Here is a 17,362-nt window from a genome sequence, read left to right as displayed (position 1 = left end):
TGAATGGTTTGCCATTGTATTGAATGAGGAATGGCTTTTGAGATTTAATAAATAATGTACTGTAATAAAAAGGAGTATTGGGGCTCTAATTACCCAGTATAGAGAGTACCACTCCAATTTGGAAACGATCTTTTATCAGCCAAGATGTTGCATGCTGATTTTAAATTTGCCTGTGGAGTTCCTTAATTATGTTGAGGGAATAAGATTAAATGAATGGGTCAAATTCTGTCCCAACTTGCAACCCAAAAGCCCATAAAGTTAAGTCGGGGTGCATGAGTATAAATGATGGGAGAATTTAGCCCACCATTTGTATAGCATGTGCTCAAGTTGATTTGTTTACAATGTTAAGTGTTGATTAAATGCAGTATCGTATTTAGAATACTTACAGTACGAAAATACCAAATTCCACCCTAGAAAAATAATCTGCACAGGAAATAATTCAACAACAAAAAAATCAAAATGAAAGGGAATTGTATTTAGTTACAGTAGATTTCGATGTCTGCCCTACTGTAAAATTGTGAGAATTGGGAAATACAAGAAATGTAGGGCTTGTCTACCTATACAGCGCTACCTGAGTGCTTAGTGAAGATGCTACCTGCGCCTACAGGAGAACTTCTCCTGTCAGCGCGGGTATCCGCCTCCCCAAGAGGCAGTAGCTATGTCCATGAGAGAAGCCCTACCATTGACTAGTGCTGTCTACACCAGGAGTTTGGTCAGTATAACTGCATCACTCAGGCATGTGGATTTTCTTCACCCTGAGCAACGTAGTTATATTGACATAAGTTTGTAATATAGACCAAGCCTCAGTGTGTTTCCTTTGCAAAAAGACGTTTTCACAACTTCAGCGTTAGGTGAGGGGAAGAATTGAAATGATCTTAACAGAGTAACCGAAGTTATACAGTAAGAATGAGCTTGTATTATCCAGCAATGCGTCTTACAGGTAGGTGAGATTCGAGATATGGAATTTTATGGTCGTAATTTTTTTTTTTGGTAAAGCAACATTCTTGCAAACTACTGCATTTCTGTAACACCTGTTGCTTGATTCCTGGCTAATGAATGAATGTCCTGACACTGCTCTTCAAGTGGGTTTTCGAATGGCACTGCTGTTTTGTGCACTAGAAAGATTTCTGACTTGTATCTGTTTCCAGTCTTGTAGCATCTTTCACTTATTTATACATGAATGTGACCTTTTTAGATACAATGAACTCAAACTTAATAGAAACAAAGTGGCACACTGAATACTCCCAACAGCTCAAGAACAGAAATCTGGAAACACATGTAAGATGAGAATAAACTGATAGACAGAGAGGCAGACAATCCAACCTGCTTGCCAGGAATAGGTTTTTTAGCAAATTTGGAGAAGGGGTGGTTTAAAGGGGATACTACAAAATCAGAGACCTGTATGTCAAAGATGCAAGTTAGTGCTTCTAATTACTCATTCTGCCTTGACCCAAGCAATTTGTTCCTGCTCTCAGGCATTTGACATGCTCATTGAATATTGGCTCTAGTTTAATCAGTGTCCAGTTGAAAGTGGGTTGTTTTAAAAAAATAAAATAAAAATAAACCTGTTGCTCTTATCTTACCATTGTATGGCCGTTATGCAGACATATCACAAAAGAAACATGCAGAATGATTTGAATTAAAACTCAGTGTCTAAGCCAGGGATTGGCCCAGTAGAAAGGAGAGTGACAGAAGATATGTCTACACAGCAAAGAAAAATTCATGGCTGGCCTGTGCCAGTCCGCTTGGGCTCGCGGGCCGCAGGCTGCGGGGCTGTTTCATTGCTGTATAGACTTCCAGGCTGGAGCTGGAGCCCTGGGATCCTCCCACCCCACAGCGTCCTAGAGCCCAGGTTCCAGCCCGAGCCTGGAAGTCTGCACGATGAATAGCCCCACAGCCTCAGTCCGTGAGCCTGAGTTGACTGGCATGGGCCAGCCGCGGGTTTTTCTTTGATGTGTAGATGTACCCTATCTGACCTGCACAGGTTCTGGAACACCAGCTACAGGGTGGGCTTACCTATCCCAGGAGGAAATTCAAGCCTGCAGTGATGAGTCAGAGTGTCAAAGATAATCTCTGTATAAAGGGAGTGTCTCAGAAACTCATGAAATGAGCTTCCTGTTTCTCCCATGCCTAGCAGCTCATTGTTCTGGTCTTCCTATTTCTGGGACCACAGTCACCCTAGAGCTGGTTTACCCCCAAGAAGAGAGAATAGTAGATTCTAACCAGAAGGTTACCCTTCCTTCAATAGGCTACTTTAACGGTACCATCATCCTGACTGCTGGATTGACCCTTCAAACTAGAAAGCTCTCTGATTTATCAGGCGCTTTCCCCATGCAATTTTGCAGTTTCACCTCAACTATGGCCTGGAGGGATCCCTGTATGAGTGAGAGGACAGTTGAGTCTCCATGGCTGATTCAGTCCTATATATATATCTGCTGAGGTTGTCAAGAATGATGACAATTGTGATTATTCTTTTCAGTATTTTCCTCTGGTATCTGGATTGCGACCACAAACTCGTGGTATATGCCACACCAAGAACCGTCAAGAAATGCTTTTCATTTATTGCTGAGCTGGGTTCAGTTTGAGCCTGTGACCCAGAAGTTGTGTCCACTTTTGCTTGATTATAAAACAAGTGGGGTAGCTCAAGAACTGTCATAGGACCAAGTCCCGAAGTTCTTAAACTAAACACCCACTGATGTCAATGGGAATTTTGCCTGTATAGACTGCAGGATTTCATTATATGCAGCTGCGTGCATGCACACAGAACCAGATATTACAAGCCACACAGTACACCTGTGGATATCTGATTAGAATCAAACCCCTTTAACAAAAAGAAAAGGAGTACTTTGGCACCTTAGAGACTAACCAATTTATTTGAGCATGAGCTTTCGTGAGCTACAGCTCACTTCATCGGATGCATACACAAATAAATTGGTTAGTCTCTAAGGTGCCACAAGTACTCCTTTTCTTTTTGCGAATACAGACTAACATGGCTGTTACTCTGAAACCCCTTTAACAGGCTTCCTTCCCCTTGCTCTTTTCCAGGTAAATTCCGTTGTATAAAAACATCTGCTCAAAGGTTGAATCCAGGCACATACAGTACTTCAGGAATTGTGTTTAAAAGCTACATCCATTGTCTGAAATATATTAAATAAAAGAGGCAGGGACTGGCCTGTTTAAATTATATTAATAATAATAACAATAAACATCTAAACCAACACTAAAGGCCAAAGCAATGACCTGAAGGAGACCGATGGAGTATTCTTGTCTCATTTTGTTTCTGTTAAACTTCTTTCTTTCTTTCTTTCTTTCTTTCTTTCTCAGGAAGCATGAGAACACTAAACCACTCAGATTATAGTTTCTTTTTTTCTCCCTTTTTTCCTGTTTTCTCTCTTCCCCCTGCCCCCTTGTCTGATCACTGCAGTCGTTTCTGGGGTTGGAGTGCAGATGGGCTGTCGAAGCACCCCCCTCCCCTTTCTCAGCCTAACTCCATCCCCACTGCTCCTTCCCACAAGACTTTCAGACGCTCTTACTCGCCCAGGTAACAAGCTACCTGTTAAACCAACTTGTCTGAGGTGTCACAATATTATTTACCTTTCAAATGATGGAATTTTCTCAAAATGGGACAGGATGTTTCCAGAGATTTTCATCCAAAGGAGAATAAACCCCGGGCTCTTGGTGGTCTGTGAAGCTCTGTGTGAATGGAACTAGCTGCTTTCTCGTCTGTTGGAGATCATAGAGTATTAACTTACAGAGACTGCAGGTGGCATTTCTGTCATTCATTCCTTACACGGGAAAGCACAGCATTGAAAAAAAGTCTCAGATCGAATCTTCTGGAAAGTCTTTCTCCTGTTGTGTTTCATACAGTTTGAATTCCAATGCAGAACTCAGTAATTCTCCAGTTTCGGCTGTTCAGATTATATTACATGGTACGCAGTCTCGTGACATTCTGGGCTAGGTCTTCAAATGGAGGCACCTAAATTACCCATGTGAAATATGCATGGATGCACACAAATAGGCACTTGCAAATGCAAGCTGGGATCTCACAGGGCTGTTGTGAGGAATTAATGTCTGTAAAGCACTGTGAAGATGAAGCATGCACATACGATGTTGCAGTACTTGCCGGCCAACTAGGATCATAGAGTTTCCCATGTGGCTGTCTAATGTCATGAAAAAATAATTTATTATTGAATGTCATTGTCCCAGGAGGTTTTCAGCAACTGTTTACCACTGCTTAGGATCAGCATTTGCCCGTTTTGACCCTTTCTGGCCTCTACCTGTAGAGTGGGCTGAACCAGAACTACAGATCCAAATTTTCAGGAAAATTTGGATCCAAATGTTGCTCTTCAGGTACATTTCTAATTTAGATTGCTGAGTTTATTTAGGAACATAGGTTCAAATCCTGAAGCCTTTCCCCAGGCAAAACTCCCATTGACTGTGCTTATTCCTGACTTTAGTGGAAATATTGCCTTAGAGTGGACTGTGTATTTTTTCCTGTAAGGAAGAAGTTCCAAACTGGAAAATATTAAACAATGGTGTCAGAGCTATATTAGGAATTTACTTTCCTTTAGTGCATATTTTATGCAATGTTGGCTAAGCTAAAGATAGTCAAAAAACTAAACATTTTCAAAAGATGTGGGCCAAGTTACTGAGCTTTCAGGTGGAATTCCATGGCCTGTGTTGTGCAGGAAATCAGACTAGATGATAATAATGGTCCCTACTGGACTTAAAATCTGCAAATCTAGGACATTCTCAAAGACAGGTATTTGAAGTTAATGAGCAAAATAGAATTGTTTTTTCTTTAGAATCTACTTAAATATATAGAGATCAGTATCAGTAAGATCAATATGATTCTGGTTTAGTGCCTGATCCAGTAACATAAAAATCAACCGATTGGTGTAAGTGGGCTTTGGATCTGGTCCTTCTTGTCTAGCCTAGTACTGAAGGGTTCTTTTATCTTTCCACCTCTGATTATCAAACACTAAGATATGCCTATTGTGACAATAAGCTGATAACATTGAGGTATACACCAGCCATAAGCTTGAAAGTGAAAGGAGGAACTGCAAGCAGGTAGAATTACGGGGTGCTGCTTAAGGATGCTAAACTGTTGATTACCTAGCTAATTGTGTCACCAATTAAAAAACACTGTTTTAAGAAAATAAAATACATTTCAAACACCAGAAAAGGAAGCAAGATTGGTAAATTGCCATATTGTGTTTGATACCATGGCAGACGGAAAATAATGTTGTGACATCCCTAAAAGCTGCTTATCTCTACTCATCCCTTCTTGTTCATCCTGTAACTCTTCCAGTTTTCTGCATGGGTCATTATTTTTTCTGTTGTGGTTGACAGTCTGTTTTTTGGAAGGTATATGTAGATCCATCTTACATTTATTTGTGTTTCCATCATATTACCTATATAGTAAACAAACACGTACTGGCAAATTGATAGATGTGTTTGTTCACATATAGAGTATTCTTTCATTTAAAATGCAAAACTGTGCTCTCCCATTATGCGATCTCTTTCACAGATTCACTGTTGAGGTATGAAAATAGGCAGATGGCATGTGAATTTATAAGCCACTGTAGTCTTTAAATTACATAAAATTTTAAATTTGTGCCATAAGGAACACTCCCAACCACTGTCCCTCACACAGAAATGTTCCTCTTTGTTCAGATCTTGCTTTATTGCTTTGGCATCACAAATTCTTTACTTTGATCAATTCTTTGGGAGTTGGTTCACTGCAATATAAATTTTTATCGTTTTAGGTATAAATTCTACCTTCATGTACATGTTGAGTATATGCATATGTAATGGCAAAATTTGGCCTTTAGTATTTGTCAGACGAGTATTGTTCTTTAAGGGAAGGAGTAATAATTATAGCAGAAGCCTGGGGAGTCAGGATTCCTGGAGATCGGTTCTTGATTCTGCTTGTTTTTTATTGTGTGACCTTGGGCAAATCACTTAACCACTCGGTGTCTGTTTAGCTGTTTGTAAAATAGGTATAGTAACGCTGAGATGCACTTACCTCATGGAGTGATTTGCTACTCATTTAACCATTTGCAAAACTCTTGCTATCTTTGATGGAAAGGTGACTGAGTGAGCTCAACATAATGTTTTAAAGTTGATATCAACTCAGACTTGTCTGACTCCCGTCTGATGTCCATTAGGAACCCAAAAAGGCCTCCGGTTTCCATTTGTACATGGTGCAGTCATACGTTGCATTTTAGAGCAATTTAAAGCATTATCCATCCTTTGCTAGCCTGAAAGGTCTGCAATTTTATAATTCCTCAAGGTTCATAAGCAGCTTTTGTTCCCAGCTCCCAGCCTGTTAAAGGGTTTCATTTTTCCTTCCAGCCAGACCTTGCCTCAGAGACATTGTTTGTTTAGAGTTCGGGAGTTGTCCTTTGGTTTCTTTGCCAAAACATACGACGTACATTCTGTACTAGTGCTCATGCTTGTGCTGTTTTTTTTGAGTGAGTATATTGACAGAGAGCCAGGGATTGTATCTATTTCTAATATTCTTTACTCTCAAAGGAATCAAGAGACCTAAATTTTATCCTCCTCCTGAAGATCTTGAATCTCTTCCAGAAGGAATGAGAGGTTCTAGATAATGTTCTACCTTATTCTGTAGAAAGATGGCCTGTGTGTCCACAAGTCAAAAGAAGCTTCCCATTTCCTGATTCCTCCACCCTGCGAGGAATTTCCTTGTTTTGTGATAGGATGATGCAGATATTTCACTCTGGGCACCTTCCTCTAAGCCATCAAGTCTTCTTCCAAATAGTTCCAAACTGAAACCCACCTGTGCATACAGGGTGTCCACATCTGCCATTTATTGTCCAGAGAGTTGATGATGCACATGTACCTAAATCCTTTGGTCTGTTTGTTCCTTGCTTTCTGAGCCCTTAGGTTCCTCCAGAAAAACTGGATGGTCTCCATGAAAAGCCTTTGTAGGCACTGATTTAGACATAGCTACAAACTCAGCTTCTCTTCCCTGGGCAGAACAGAGTCCTGCCGATAATTCCTTATTCTTTTTATTTTTGGAGCAGGCAGGAGCTTATCTTTCTTTTCCAGTTTTTTTTCCTACACCTTTTACAGCTTTTGCCCTTGTATAATAGTCAATTTTCTCGTGAGACTCCAGAGGATGCCGTTTCAGATAGCTCTTAAGGGAAGACCAGAGACTCATATATGCCTTACCATGAGTGAAGAATTCCTAGGGATCTCGTGGTGGATTCAAAAGTCAAGTTTGAGTTAGAGAGTCAATTTTCCCAGTGTCATCTGCAATATTTCCACTAACAGATCATCATGCAAGTGTGTTCATTTTTATTATTGTAAGAATTTAAATTAAATAAAGTCAGTCAAGTCCATGTAATTGTCCCTCTCAAGTTAAGCATCTCTTGCACATTTGAATCCAGTGACATAGAAGATATTTGACATATTTAACATGAAATTTAAAAGCAAAAATAAAAGTTTCATTTATACCTGCATTAAATCTTTGAATTCTCATATTCATTGTTTTTTGTTTGTTTGTTTGTTTTTAACTTAACAATGCCTTTATTCCATTTTGAGGGGTAGGTTTCTGACTATGAAAACTAGTGCACTTACTGTGGAATTAACTAACAGTGCACCTAATTCTCCTCTCGTTTACACCACTATAACTCCATTGACTTCAATGGAACTGGTCATTATTTACATCTGTGTGAAAAGGAAATTAGGCCCAAAATCTGCCTAGGTTCTGTCCACATTTTGTTACAAGTCACTGTTAGAAATGGAACTCCAACTCATCCCGTTTCGAGCTGGTCATAATGTTATTCAAGGTCAAAAGTTGATTCTTACTTTGGTATGTGACATCTTACAATATGCATTTGACCTATAGCATGCTGGATTATGACACAGAGAACCTAAATTCCGATGAAATCTACAGCTCTCTTCGTGGAGTCACAGAGGCAATTGAAAAGTTTAGTTTCCGTAGTCAAGAGGATCTGAATGAACCAATCAAGCGTGATGGGAAGAAGGACTGTGACGTAAGTAGGCTATTAATAAGATTCTAAAACAGAGTTTGCAAAATCAGCCTTTGGTTTGCTGGCTTGTATTTTAAGCTCCTTTGTCATGATTTGGAATTGTTTCCTTTGTTTTCTTTGCCATAGGGGTATATTTCCACATATAATTGTCTTGTTCTAAAATCATGGGGCCAAATTCTATAGACCCTTACTCATGTCAAACTCCATTTGAAATTCACTTATCTTGACTTCAGCGGGAGTTTGGACTGTGTAAGAAATAAATGCTAATATTGGATTTCTCGCCTCAGGATTTCTCAACATGGAACATGTATTAAGGCTTATAGCAGAAAAAGTAAGATACAAATCTTCAAAGTGCATGAATTGTTTCCCCCCAATTTGTAGCTAATTCATATAAAGGTTTCATAGTAACTTACGATTCAAATCGGAATAGTACCTTACACTGCATGTGGTTTCCTGGAGGTCAGTGGAACTAATTGTGATAAAAGGTGTTAGTCATCATGCTTCTTGAGGAGGGCAAAATTGGGGCCATTAATGGTTTTAAAAGCTTCTGCAAGTTAAACTTCTGCTTCTTATTGGGAAAAAGAGACATTTAGGTTAGCACAGTGTCACTCAAGTGTATTTTAAAGCCACATATTCTCTGGCCTTTTGGAAGACTTTTTTTTTAAGTCATCATAACAAATGTTTGGCATTAACTTGTGCTCATCGTGCTAAAATGGAGACCTAACCCTCCATTGCCCCTGGGAGCTGCGGTTTCCTGACATACCTTGTAGAATTTTCAGAGTTGGGCTCTCATTAACCTCTATACAAGTCCTCATTTTTTCAGTTTCACTTGCTTCTTTTGCAACTTTGTTTTCAAGAATATGTGTACCTGAGCCTGCTTAGTGATCTCTTTCTGGGTTTTGCCAAGTTGCAGGAGTTTGTGCAAATTTAGGAGTACCTAGTGTCCTTTTATTTGTTGACTTGTGCTCAAGTTTTCACCAATGAAATCTTTTGGGACAATAATAGGTACATAATTCATGAAAAGAGACAATATCAATATTTTAATTAATCTTCAGAAAATTAGATTAGATGCAAAATTTATGATGCTTGGTTTTATTTTCGTGGATGTTGGTATTAAATCTAAAAGGCTGCATCTCTGGTGAGATTAAAAGTATAATCTAAAATTCCATTTCTGTTCTGTCTGATCCGTTCAGGTGTCTCGAGATGGTGGAATAGCTGCACCTGCCAGTGATGTACGGGGAAGCAGTGATGTCATGGAAGGAGGAAGGATGGCTCTAGATAACAAAACCTCTCTACTTAATACTCAGCCTCCACGCGCCTTTTCAGGGCCCCGAGCCCGAGATTACAACCCCTACCCTTATTCGGACACAATCAACACCTACGACAAGACTGCCTTAAAAGAGGCTGTGTTTGATGATGATATGGATCAGCTTCGGGATGGTTGGTATCTGATTGTATTATAAATTCTCAAGCTGTTCATTTTGTTCTGTATTTTACATTTACATGTTTAAATTGTCATGGGACACAACCCTGCAAATGGTTTCTTTATATAAATGTACATCATGTTTTACTCAGGTAAGGGTTCAAATGAATACACAGTGACTGCATGAGTAACAGAACTTGCATATGAGTTTATTAGGCAATATTGTCATTTGTTTCAATTCAGTTTCAGCTGTATTGTTTTATTCATAACCTCTTCCGGTGCTGGTCCTGCGGCCATTAAAATTAATGCAAATTTTGCTGTTGACTTAATTGCGAGAAGAATTGAACTCCTAAATTGTTGTGTGTGAACTTTTTCTGTTGTGTGTGTAGGAACTCCTAATATGGGGAGTGGGGTCTTTATGTGTGTATATATGGTCATAAACAAAAAGGGCTGTTAGAAAAGCATTTAGATTGAAAACGGTTATCAATGGATTCTAATTGGAAACCAGAAAGTGTATAATATTGTCTAGAAGTAATGCTTCATTTTCAAACATCTGGTAATGAGCAACTAAGAGATGCAGTCATTTCATTCATTCCCTCTATTCCCTCTTCACTTGCTATCACCCTATCCAACTTGTTTGAAGTGCTTGAATAGCCAGGCATAAGTTAGAACAGTCCTAAAGAGATCCTAGAATTTGCATGTTCCTGACTAGAGTCTGTTTCTAACCAGTCTTTTGGGGCTTTGCTTAAAATATGGGGTTGCCATGTGTCCAGTATGACTGGCCTGGGTTTGGCACATCCCCGTCATAAATCCTGAAAGCACTGGCAGCTGCTTTTTTTTCCCCAGTGAAACTGACCTGTTTTCATTTGTCCTAGAAGTATCCATTGATCATTCCGATTTGGTGGCTGATCTTCTGAAAGAACTGTCCAACCACAATGAACGGGTGGAAGAACGGAAAGGAGCCCTGCTTGAGCTACTGAAGATCACGCGAGAAGATAACCTGGGAGTTTGGGAGGAACATTTCAAAACCATTTTGCTCTTGCTGCTAGAAACACTTGGAGACAAAGATGTAAGATTCTGGTGTTATATTTAACTCTCTTGTACATCATTTATTCTTAGATGACAGTTTGTCCATGTTGGTTCGGTTATATCCATTGCATTAGCTTTAGAGTGTACTATCTGTATCTGATACACCATCACCTTCTTGCCAGTGGTGCTGTCTGTCCAGTCTCTTTGCATTAGAAGAGGATATTGACAATCCTTTCATGCTCAGTCATCTCACTGATGGATTTTGAGTTGCCTTCAAATGCTTGACTTCTATTCCCAGAGTATTATGCCAGTAGCAGCCAAAAATAATAATAATAAGAACAGTGTTTTAATGGGGAAGAATGGCCTAGGCGTTAAACAGGCTACAATGGCATACAATAGGAAATACAGATGTAGAACTACTGCAAAAGTTTTAATAGATGATAGTTGACAAGAAAGACTATTTATGGCCCAAATTTTCATCACTTAGATCAGTGGTCTCCAAAGTGGGGTGCATAAGACCATCCCTGGGGGTGCCCGGCAGAAGGAGCACTGCCAGCACGGCGGCAGCAGCGCTCCTGGACCTTTAATTCTTCGGCGGCATGCTGGCAGCAGCTCGGCTCCCCCCGCTCCATCTTCGGCGGCATCCCTTCTTCTTCCTCTTCTTTTTTTTTTTTTTCCCCTAGAGCTGGCCCTGGGGGTGCGCGATCCAAAAAGTTTGGAGACCACTGACTTAGATGACTTCAGTCCCTAATTATGCCCACAAATTAGTGCCATAATCATCTAAGTGACGTTGATTACATTTGCAAATAATTCTGGATATATACTTGTTCACAGGATTGGGGGTGTTTTTATCCTGGTTCAGTACCACTGTATGCTTGTTGTGTTCAATAAGAAAACATCTGAAGTCTTTTTGAATCTGTTCCCGATTTGCAAAATGAAAATATAATTCTGAAGCAGAGTAGATGTTTACATTTTGACAATTATTAATTTACACGTCACTGTCTGTATTGTCAGCTCTTGTTGTCATACATCTATCAGAAGATATGGTGATCTAAGCTGAGGACAACTAAATTGTGTTAGCATGTTAATCGTACAGGTGAATAGCAAAGAATCAGGATGTACTTTAATGGTTCAGTTTGGAATTAGTCCTCTGCTCAAATTATAGTTACTGTTTGCAATGGCTGCAATCCAAAAACTTGGTACAACAGTTCTATAACTCAGGCGGTTGTTCTAGTATTCCCACTAATCATGATCTTTTGCTGTAAATGGTCAGTGCATAAATCAGAGCTGTGGCTGTGTTAGCTGAATGCTTAAAGCCAGGAAAGTAATTTCCATAAAAGCCACAAAAACACGAAGTAGATTCATTGCATCTGTATATGAAACACTGTTTTGAACTGTCACTTTGAAGATGGATAGTGTGAAATCTGCAGAACTCAGTAAAACAGGAAAGTAAGAACAAATATAATCTGAGCTTCATCATCAGCTCCCCATGATACAGGTTTACTGCTTTTCAGCACTAATTTATATTTCGCTGGAGTAAGATATTGGATTTAGCAAATGTTATATTTGTTCTGGTTCTTTCTCCATCAGTGAGAATGCACTTGTCTATATGAATCTTTGTACAGTGGGGAGAGCTCTGAACCAATTCTGCTCTCAGTTGCATTGATTTTAATCCCTAGTCACTTCACTGGAATTTGTGGAGTGACTCGTGACTTATGTTTATATAACTGCCAGCAGAATATGGCCAACGTTATCATTTTGAAGTTAAATTATTTTGTTTCCAACTTGTATTTCTCTTTGGTTAAGCATTCAATAAGAGCCCTGGCTTTAAGAGTATTGCGGGAGATCTTAAGAAATCAGCCAGCAAGGTTTAAAAACTATGCGGAGCTAACCATCATGAAAACACTGGAAGCACATAAGGATTCCCACAAAGAGGTAAGCGATCCATGCTATTTTAACTCTTAAAATAGAATAGGCACTGATCAAAAAAATGGGAGATGACATCGTCAGGGGTTATGAAGTAAACAGATTTGACCTATCTTGACCAAAAAAACCCCAACCCTTAATATTAAAGGTTTCTTAGTGTAGACTGCTTTTTAGCTGATTCTTGCTGCAATGGAAGGAAAAACTCTGGGACCCGGGACAGCATATCAACTGGATATGGAACTATATCGTATGTAGAGGCCAATTCCTGCAGTCAGCTTTACCTAATGGTAAAGTCCTCATTAATATCAATGGCAGGAAAGACATGCTCTTGATTACTGTGAAGAGCATGCTAACGGCAAAATCCAGCCTGTGTCTATGCAGATTTGTAAGGACAGGGAAGGCAATAGTGAACGCACAGTCAGTGCACAAGCAGCCATTCTACATGATGGGGAGGGAAAGATGAACTTGGACCACAGCGTGGAAGAACTGGTGAATGGACAGCAAAAAATGGACAAAGAGGGTGTGACATAGAAGGGGAAGTCACGAAGAGAACTGGTGAGTTCACATTCAGCCATGCCAAACATGTGCAGAAGTCCACAGCTTCCTCCTGCAGCGTCAGGTGCCCCACAGCATCCCAGCCATGCCCAGTGGGAGATTCTAAAAAATTAATCATGATTAATCGCACTTATAACAATAGAATACCAATTGAAATTTATTAAATATTTTGGATGTTTTTCTACATTTTCAGTATTGATTTCAATTACAACACAAAATACAAAGTTCACAGTGGTCACTTTATATTATTATTTTTGATTGCAAATATCTGTACTGTAAAAATGATAAAAAAAGAAATAGTATTTTTCAATTCACCTCATACAAGTACTGTAGTGCAATCTCTTTATCATGAAAGTGTAACTTACAAATCCAGATTTTTTTTGGTTACATAATTGCACTCAAAAACAAAACAGTTTAAAACTTTAGAGCCTACAAGTCCACTCAGTCCTACTTCTTATTCTGCCAATCACTAAGACAAACAAGTTTGTTTACGTTGACAGGAGATACTGCTACTTGCTTCTTATTCACAATGTCACCTGAAAGTGAGAACAGGCATTCTCATGGCACTTTTGTAGCCAGAGTTGAAAGATATTTACATGCCAGATATGATAAACATTTGTATGCCCTTTCATGCTTCGGCCACCATTCCAGAGGACATGCTTTCCTGCTGATGATGCTCGTTAAAAAAATAATGCATCAATTAAACTTGTGACTGTACTCCTTGGGGGAAGAATTATATGTCTCCTGCTCTGTTTTACCCGCATTCTGCATATATTTCATGTTTTTGTTTTTTTACAGTGCAAATATTTGTAATAAAAATAAATATAAAGTGAGCACTGCACACTTTGTATTCTATGTTGTAATTGAAATTAATATATTTGAAAATGTAGTAAACATCAAAAAATATTTAAAATAAATGGTATTCTATTGTTGTTTAACAGCACGATTAATCACGATTAATTTTTTTAATCGCTTGACAGCCCTAATTTTAATCCTTTAATAAATCAGCAATGCCATACTCTCCAGTCTCAGATTTAAAGTGTTTCCACACTGCTGTCATTTTCTATACAGAGTAATAAGTTGTAGTTGTAAATTGGTTTCCTGATAAAGCAGTCAGACAAAACATTTTGTTCTGAAGGAGTGCCTTTTATTAGCAGGTTTTTCCTGGTTACATATTTCTCAACTCACCTTGACTCAATGCCCTTGTATTTTTTTCCTTCTGAAACTCCTTCAAAAGTTCACACAAAAATCTGCAATCTCAAGCAGCTCCCTTCTAGCTTTTTTCCTTCATCTTTAAAGCTTTTCCCTCCATGTGCAATTGACAGATTGTGTTGAAATAAAGTATAATGTTTAAAGTTTTATACTTCACACCCTCACATTTTTGCCTGTCTGTCGCATACACTTGCGATGCCAAAGGGCTCTTTGGCTTTCATGAGCAGGCATTTCACGCACAAGTCTAGAAATTAACAGGTCATTTCAAGAGTGGAAGAAAGCACAGCCCTTTGGCTAAAGTGCTAGGCTGGGAATGAGGCATTTTCTACAGGAAGAGCAGTGTGGTCACAGCCACTGTACCATAGGCAGTTGACACCCATGCTGTACTCAGTATGACCTTGATCTACAGTTTTATGGACAGTACCTTTTTTAATAGACCTAGAAAGTAGACAGTATCTATAGACATCTGCAATACAGACCTTTGAATGACTGCTCAGATGCAGGATGCTGCAGACCACGTTCCCATAATGTTTAAAGGCAAATAATGGCTGCCCTGTATGGGTGCACTAGGTGGTGTCACTGTGGATGGACTGGTTAGTGCTGTCAGAAGGACAGAATGTCCCACTGGGATGTCAGTAGGGTCCTGGCCCATGTGCAGCGGCTTCCTGGGTAAAGATACAGCTGGGGAAGTGTTCTAGGTAGCTTTACCTGTACCTTGAGGTTGCTGAATCAGTTAAATCTGTGAAACATTAACTGAGAGTCCATTTGAGTATGGCTCAGTTGGTCAAACTCTCACCCCTGGGCCAGAAGGTCATGAATTCCCGTCCCACACTGGAACTCCAGCTCCTACTTGGCACAGAATTTGCAGTGCAGGTCTGGGGGTGGGGTAGGACGTGCTGCACTTTGACACACTCCCAACTCAGTGAGAGGTTAAACTAAAGTTCCTTCTGCCTGTGTTTGCTGGCTGAGGTGAATGTTAAAGATTTGAGGGCATTTTAGGAGAGTAACTGAGAGGGAGAAGAGACTATCTCAATGGTCTGACTCTCATTCCCCTTCTCACTAAAACAGATTGTAGTGTTAAAGGCGATGTGAGTTATTGTTTAGCATGTTTTCCATGTTACTTTGGGGGTATGTGGAGTATGAAGGTTACCGCACAAAATCAAATCCTCTTCTATCCAGTGTGCTGTGTATACCATCCTTTCACTGATGCTAATTGTATTAGGAAGGTGTTAATGCTCATGCATGTGAAGCTCTGACTGCATTGGGAAGAGTCAGACATGGTTCTTGGAGATTCTCCATAAATTGCGGTCCATGCTGGGATGGTGTTGCTGCATTTCAGTGGTGGCTGGATTGAGCACTGCATATAGTTTCGGCATCCTTCTACGTATGTAAAGCACTTTGGGGTCTTTTGTAATGGAAGGTGCTATATAAATGGACAGTCTAGTGAGTCTGAACTATTGAAGTTCATGGGAAGTTACTTGCTCTATGAGTGACTAATCTGAAAAATCCGAGGAGAGAATATATTTGGAATTTTGGGTGGCGAATAATCAATATTGCTCAAGAGGGTGTTATCCTATCACGGTCAGGAGGGACTAAATCAGACCCAAGCCCACCTGAGACCGAGAGGGTTGAGTCATGTTCCAACCTGATCCAACCCTGACCCTTCCCCCAAAACCTGAGTCAGTGCTTCCACCGCTTCCTGCCCTGGGGTGGGAGAGGAGGAAGGAGGGTGTCGGCCAGGAGCGCATGTGTACCCCCACAGTGGAATACAGGTAGGGACCACACATCTTGAAGAACTCCAGCTGCTATCCAAACCCACGCCCTGGACCTTCTGAAGCTCACCTATCAAAAGTTGTATTGCTGACTGTCAGTGCCAGAAAGTCATAGAGCTATAGAGAGTGGGGCCAGAGGGACCACCAGATCATATAGTCTGACATCCTGCACGTCACAGGCCACCAACACCACCCAGCACCCACACCTTAAACCCAACAACTCAAATTAAACCCAACTATTATAGCCCTCAGAAAACTAAACTATTGTGTGCCACAGGCAGAAAACAGGAGGGACTGAGGTGCACCAGTGCCTGAGGCCCTTGCAGTGGGAAGGAATTGAATAAGTGAGATATACCCAGATACCAGCAAATAACCCACACCCTGCGCTGCAGAGAGAGGCAACTCCCCCGCACCTCTACCCCCAAGGTCACTGCCAGTCTGGCCTGGGAGAAAATTCCTTCCCAATCCTACAAGTCTCATGGTGTGTACACACATCAGGCAGCCTGACGGTAAAAGCGTCCAAGGAAGAATTGTGGAGGCTAGTAAAGCAGATAGCTCATACTCCTATAAATGTAAAAAACGACATTAACAGAATATTAAGGTTACAAAATGAAGCTCTCAAAAGTCATGAAATGACAACTTTAAGATTCCTTATTCAGCCTTGCCTCTGCCCCCTTGTATATGTACTACAGTACAGCGCTGCTCCAGTTGTAGCCATAATTATAATGAATGTAACGATAAGATTAGAGAAATTAAGCTTGATTCTGATTTTTACTTTACCCTTCTTTTATACCAGTTTAACTCCATTGACTTAAGTGGAGTCCCTGTTTTTTACACTGGTGTGAAATAATAATTAGACCCATTGCTACTTAATTGGAAAGAAATATTCAGGGCTTGACAAGCAATTGCTTTTAATTTAAATTAGCTTTTAGTGCTCACAGAATGATGTGGGCCATATTATTGTTGTGATTTTTACCACTTTTTGCTTAGAGTTAATGGAAAAGAACCATCTTTCTGTTCCCAATTATTTAAAATTAACTCATTTGTTCCAGTAAATTTACTCACCCATGACTAAGGAGAAATGTCATCTTCCATAACCAATACCATTGATGTGACATTGCTGTGGCCCATCATACACTTTAAGGCCAGAAGGGAACATCACGATCATCTCGTCTGACCTCTTGCATGTTGCAGGCCACAGAACCTCACCCGCCCACTTCTTTGTTTCACACCAATAAAATAAACAGAGAAATATTCAATTATCTTGGGAAATGGTTACAAAACATCTTCATCAATTTAAAGGTCAGAAAAGGGAATATTTCTTGCTATTGATTTTCTCTTTGCTTTATCTCTGTAGAACTAAACCTACAGACCTATGAAGTTGATGAATACTTTACCTGTATAAGAGCTGTTAGATGTGTCTT

At 39.9% G+C, this 17,362-nt stretch overlaps 1 protein-coding gene across 1 annotated transcript in view; it reads left to right on the top strand.

Moving 5' to 3' along the window:
* CLASP1 (cytoplasmic linker associated protein 1) overlaps positions 1-17,362 on the top strand; it is a 269,429-nt gene that overhangs the window by 237,460 nt on the left and 14,607 nt on the right. Inside the window, exons 31-34 of the mRNA XM_077830446.1 lie at positions 7,877-8,024; positions 9,215-9,461; positions 10,320-10,513; positions 12,280-12,408. Of these exons, the coding sequence (XP_077686572.1) occupies positions 7,877-8,024; positions 9,215-9,461; positions 10,320-10,513; positions 12,280-12,408 (718 nt within the window). The remainder of the gene's footprint in view (positions 1-7,876; positions 8,025-9,214; positions 9,462-10,319; positions 10,514-12,279; positions 12,409-17,362) is intronic.

Source organism: Eretmochelys imbricata, chromosome 11, assembly GCF_965152235.1.
Source record: "Eretmochelys imbricata isolate rEreImb1 chromosome 11, rEreImb1.hap1, whole genome shotgun sequence".
In the NCBI taxonomy this organism is placed as follows: domain Eukaryota; kingdom Metazoa; phylum Chordata; order Testudines; family Cheloniidae; genus Eretmochelys; species Eretmochelys imbricata.
Note: the sequence above shows the minus strand (reverse complement) of the source record. Positions and strands in the feature narration are given on the sequence as shown.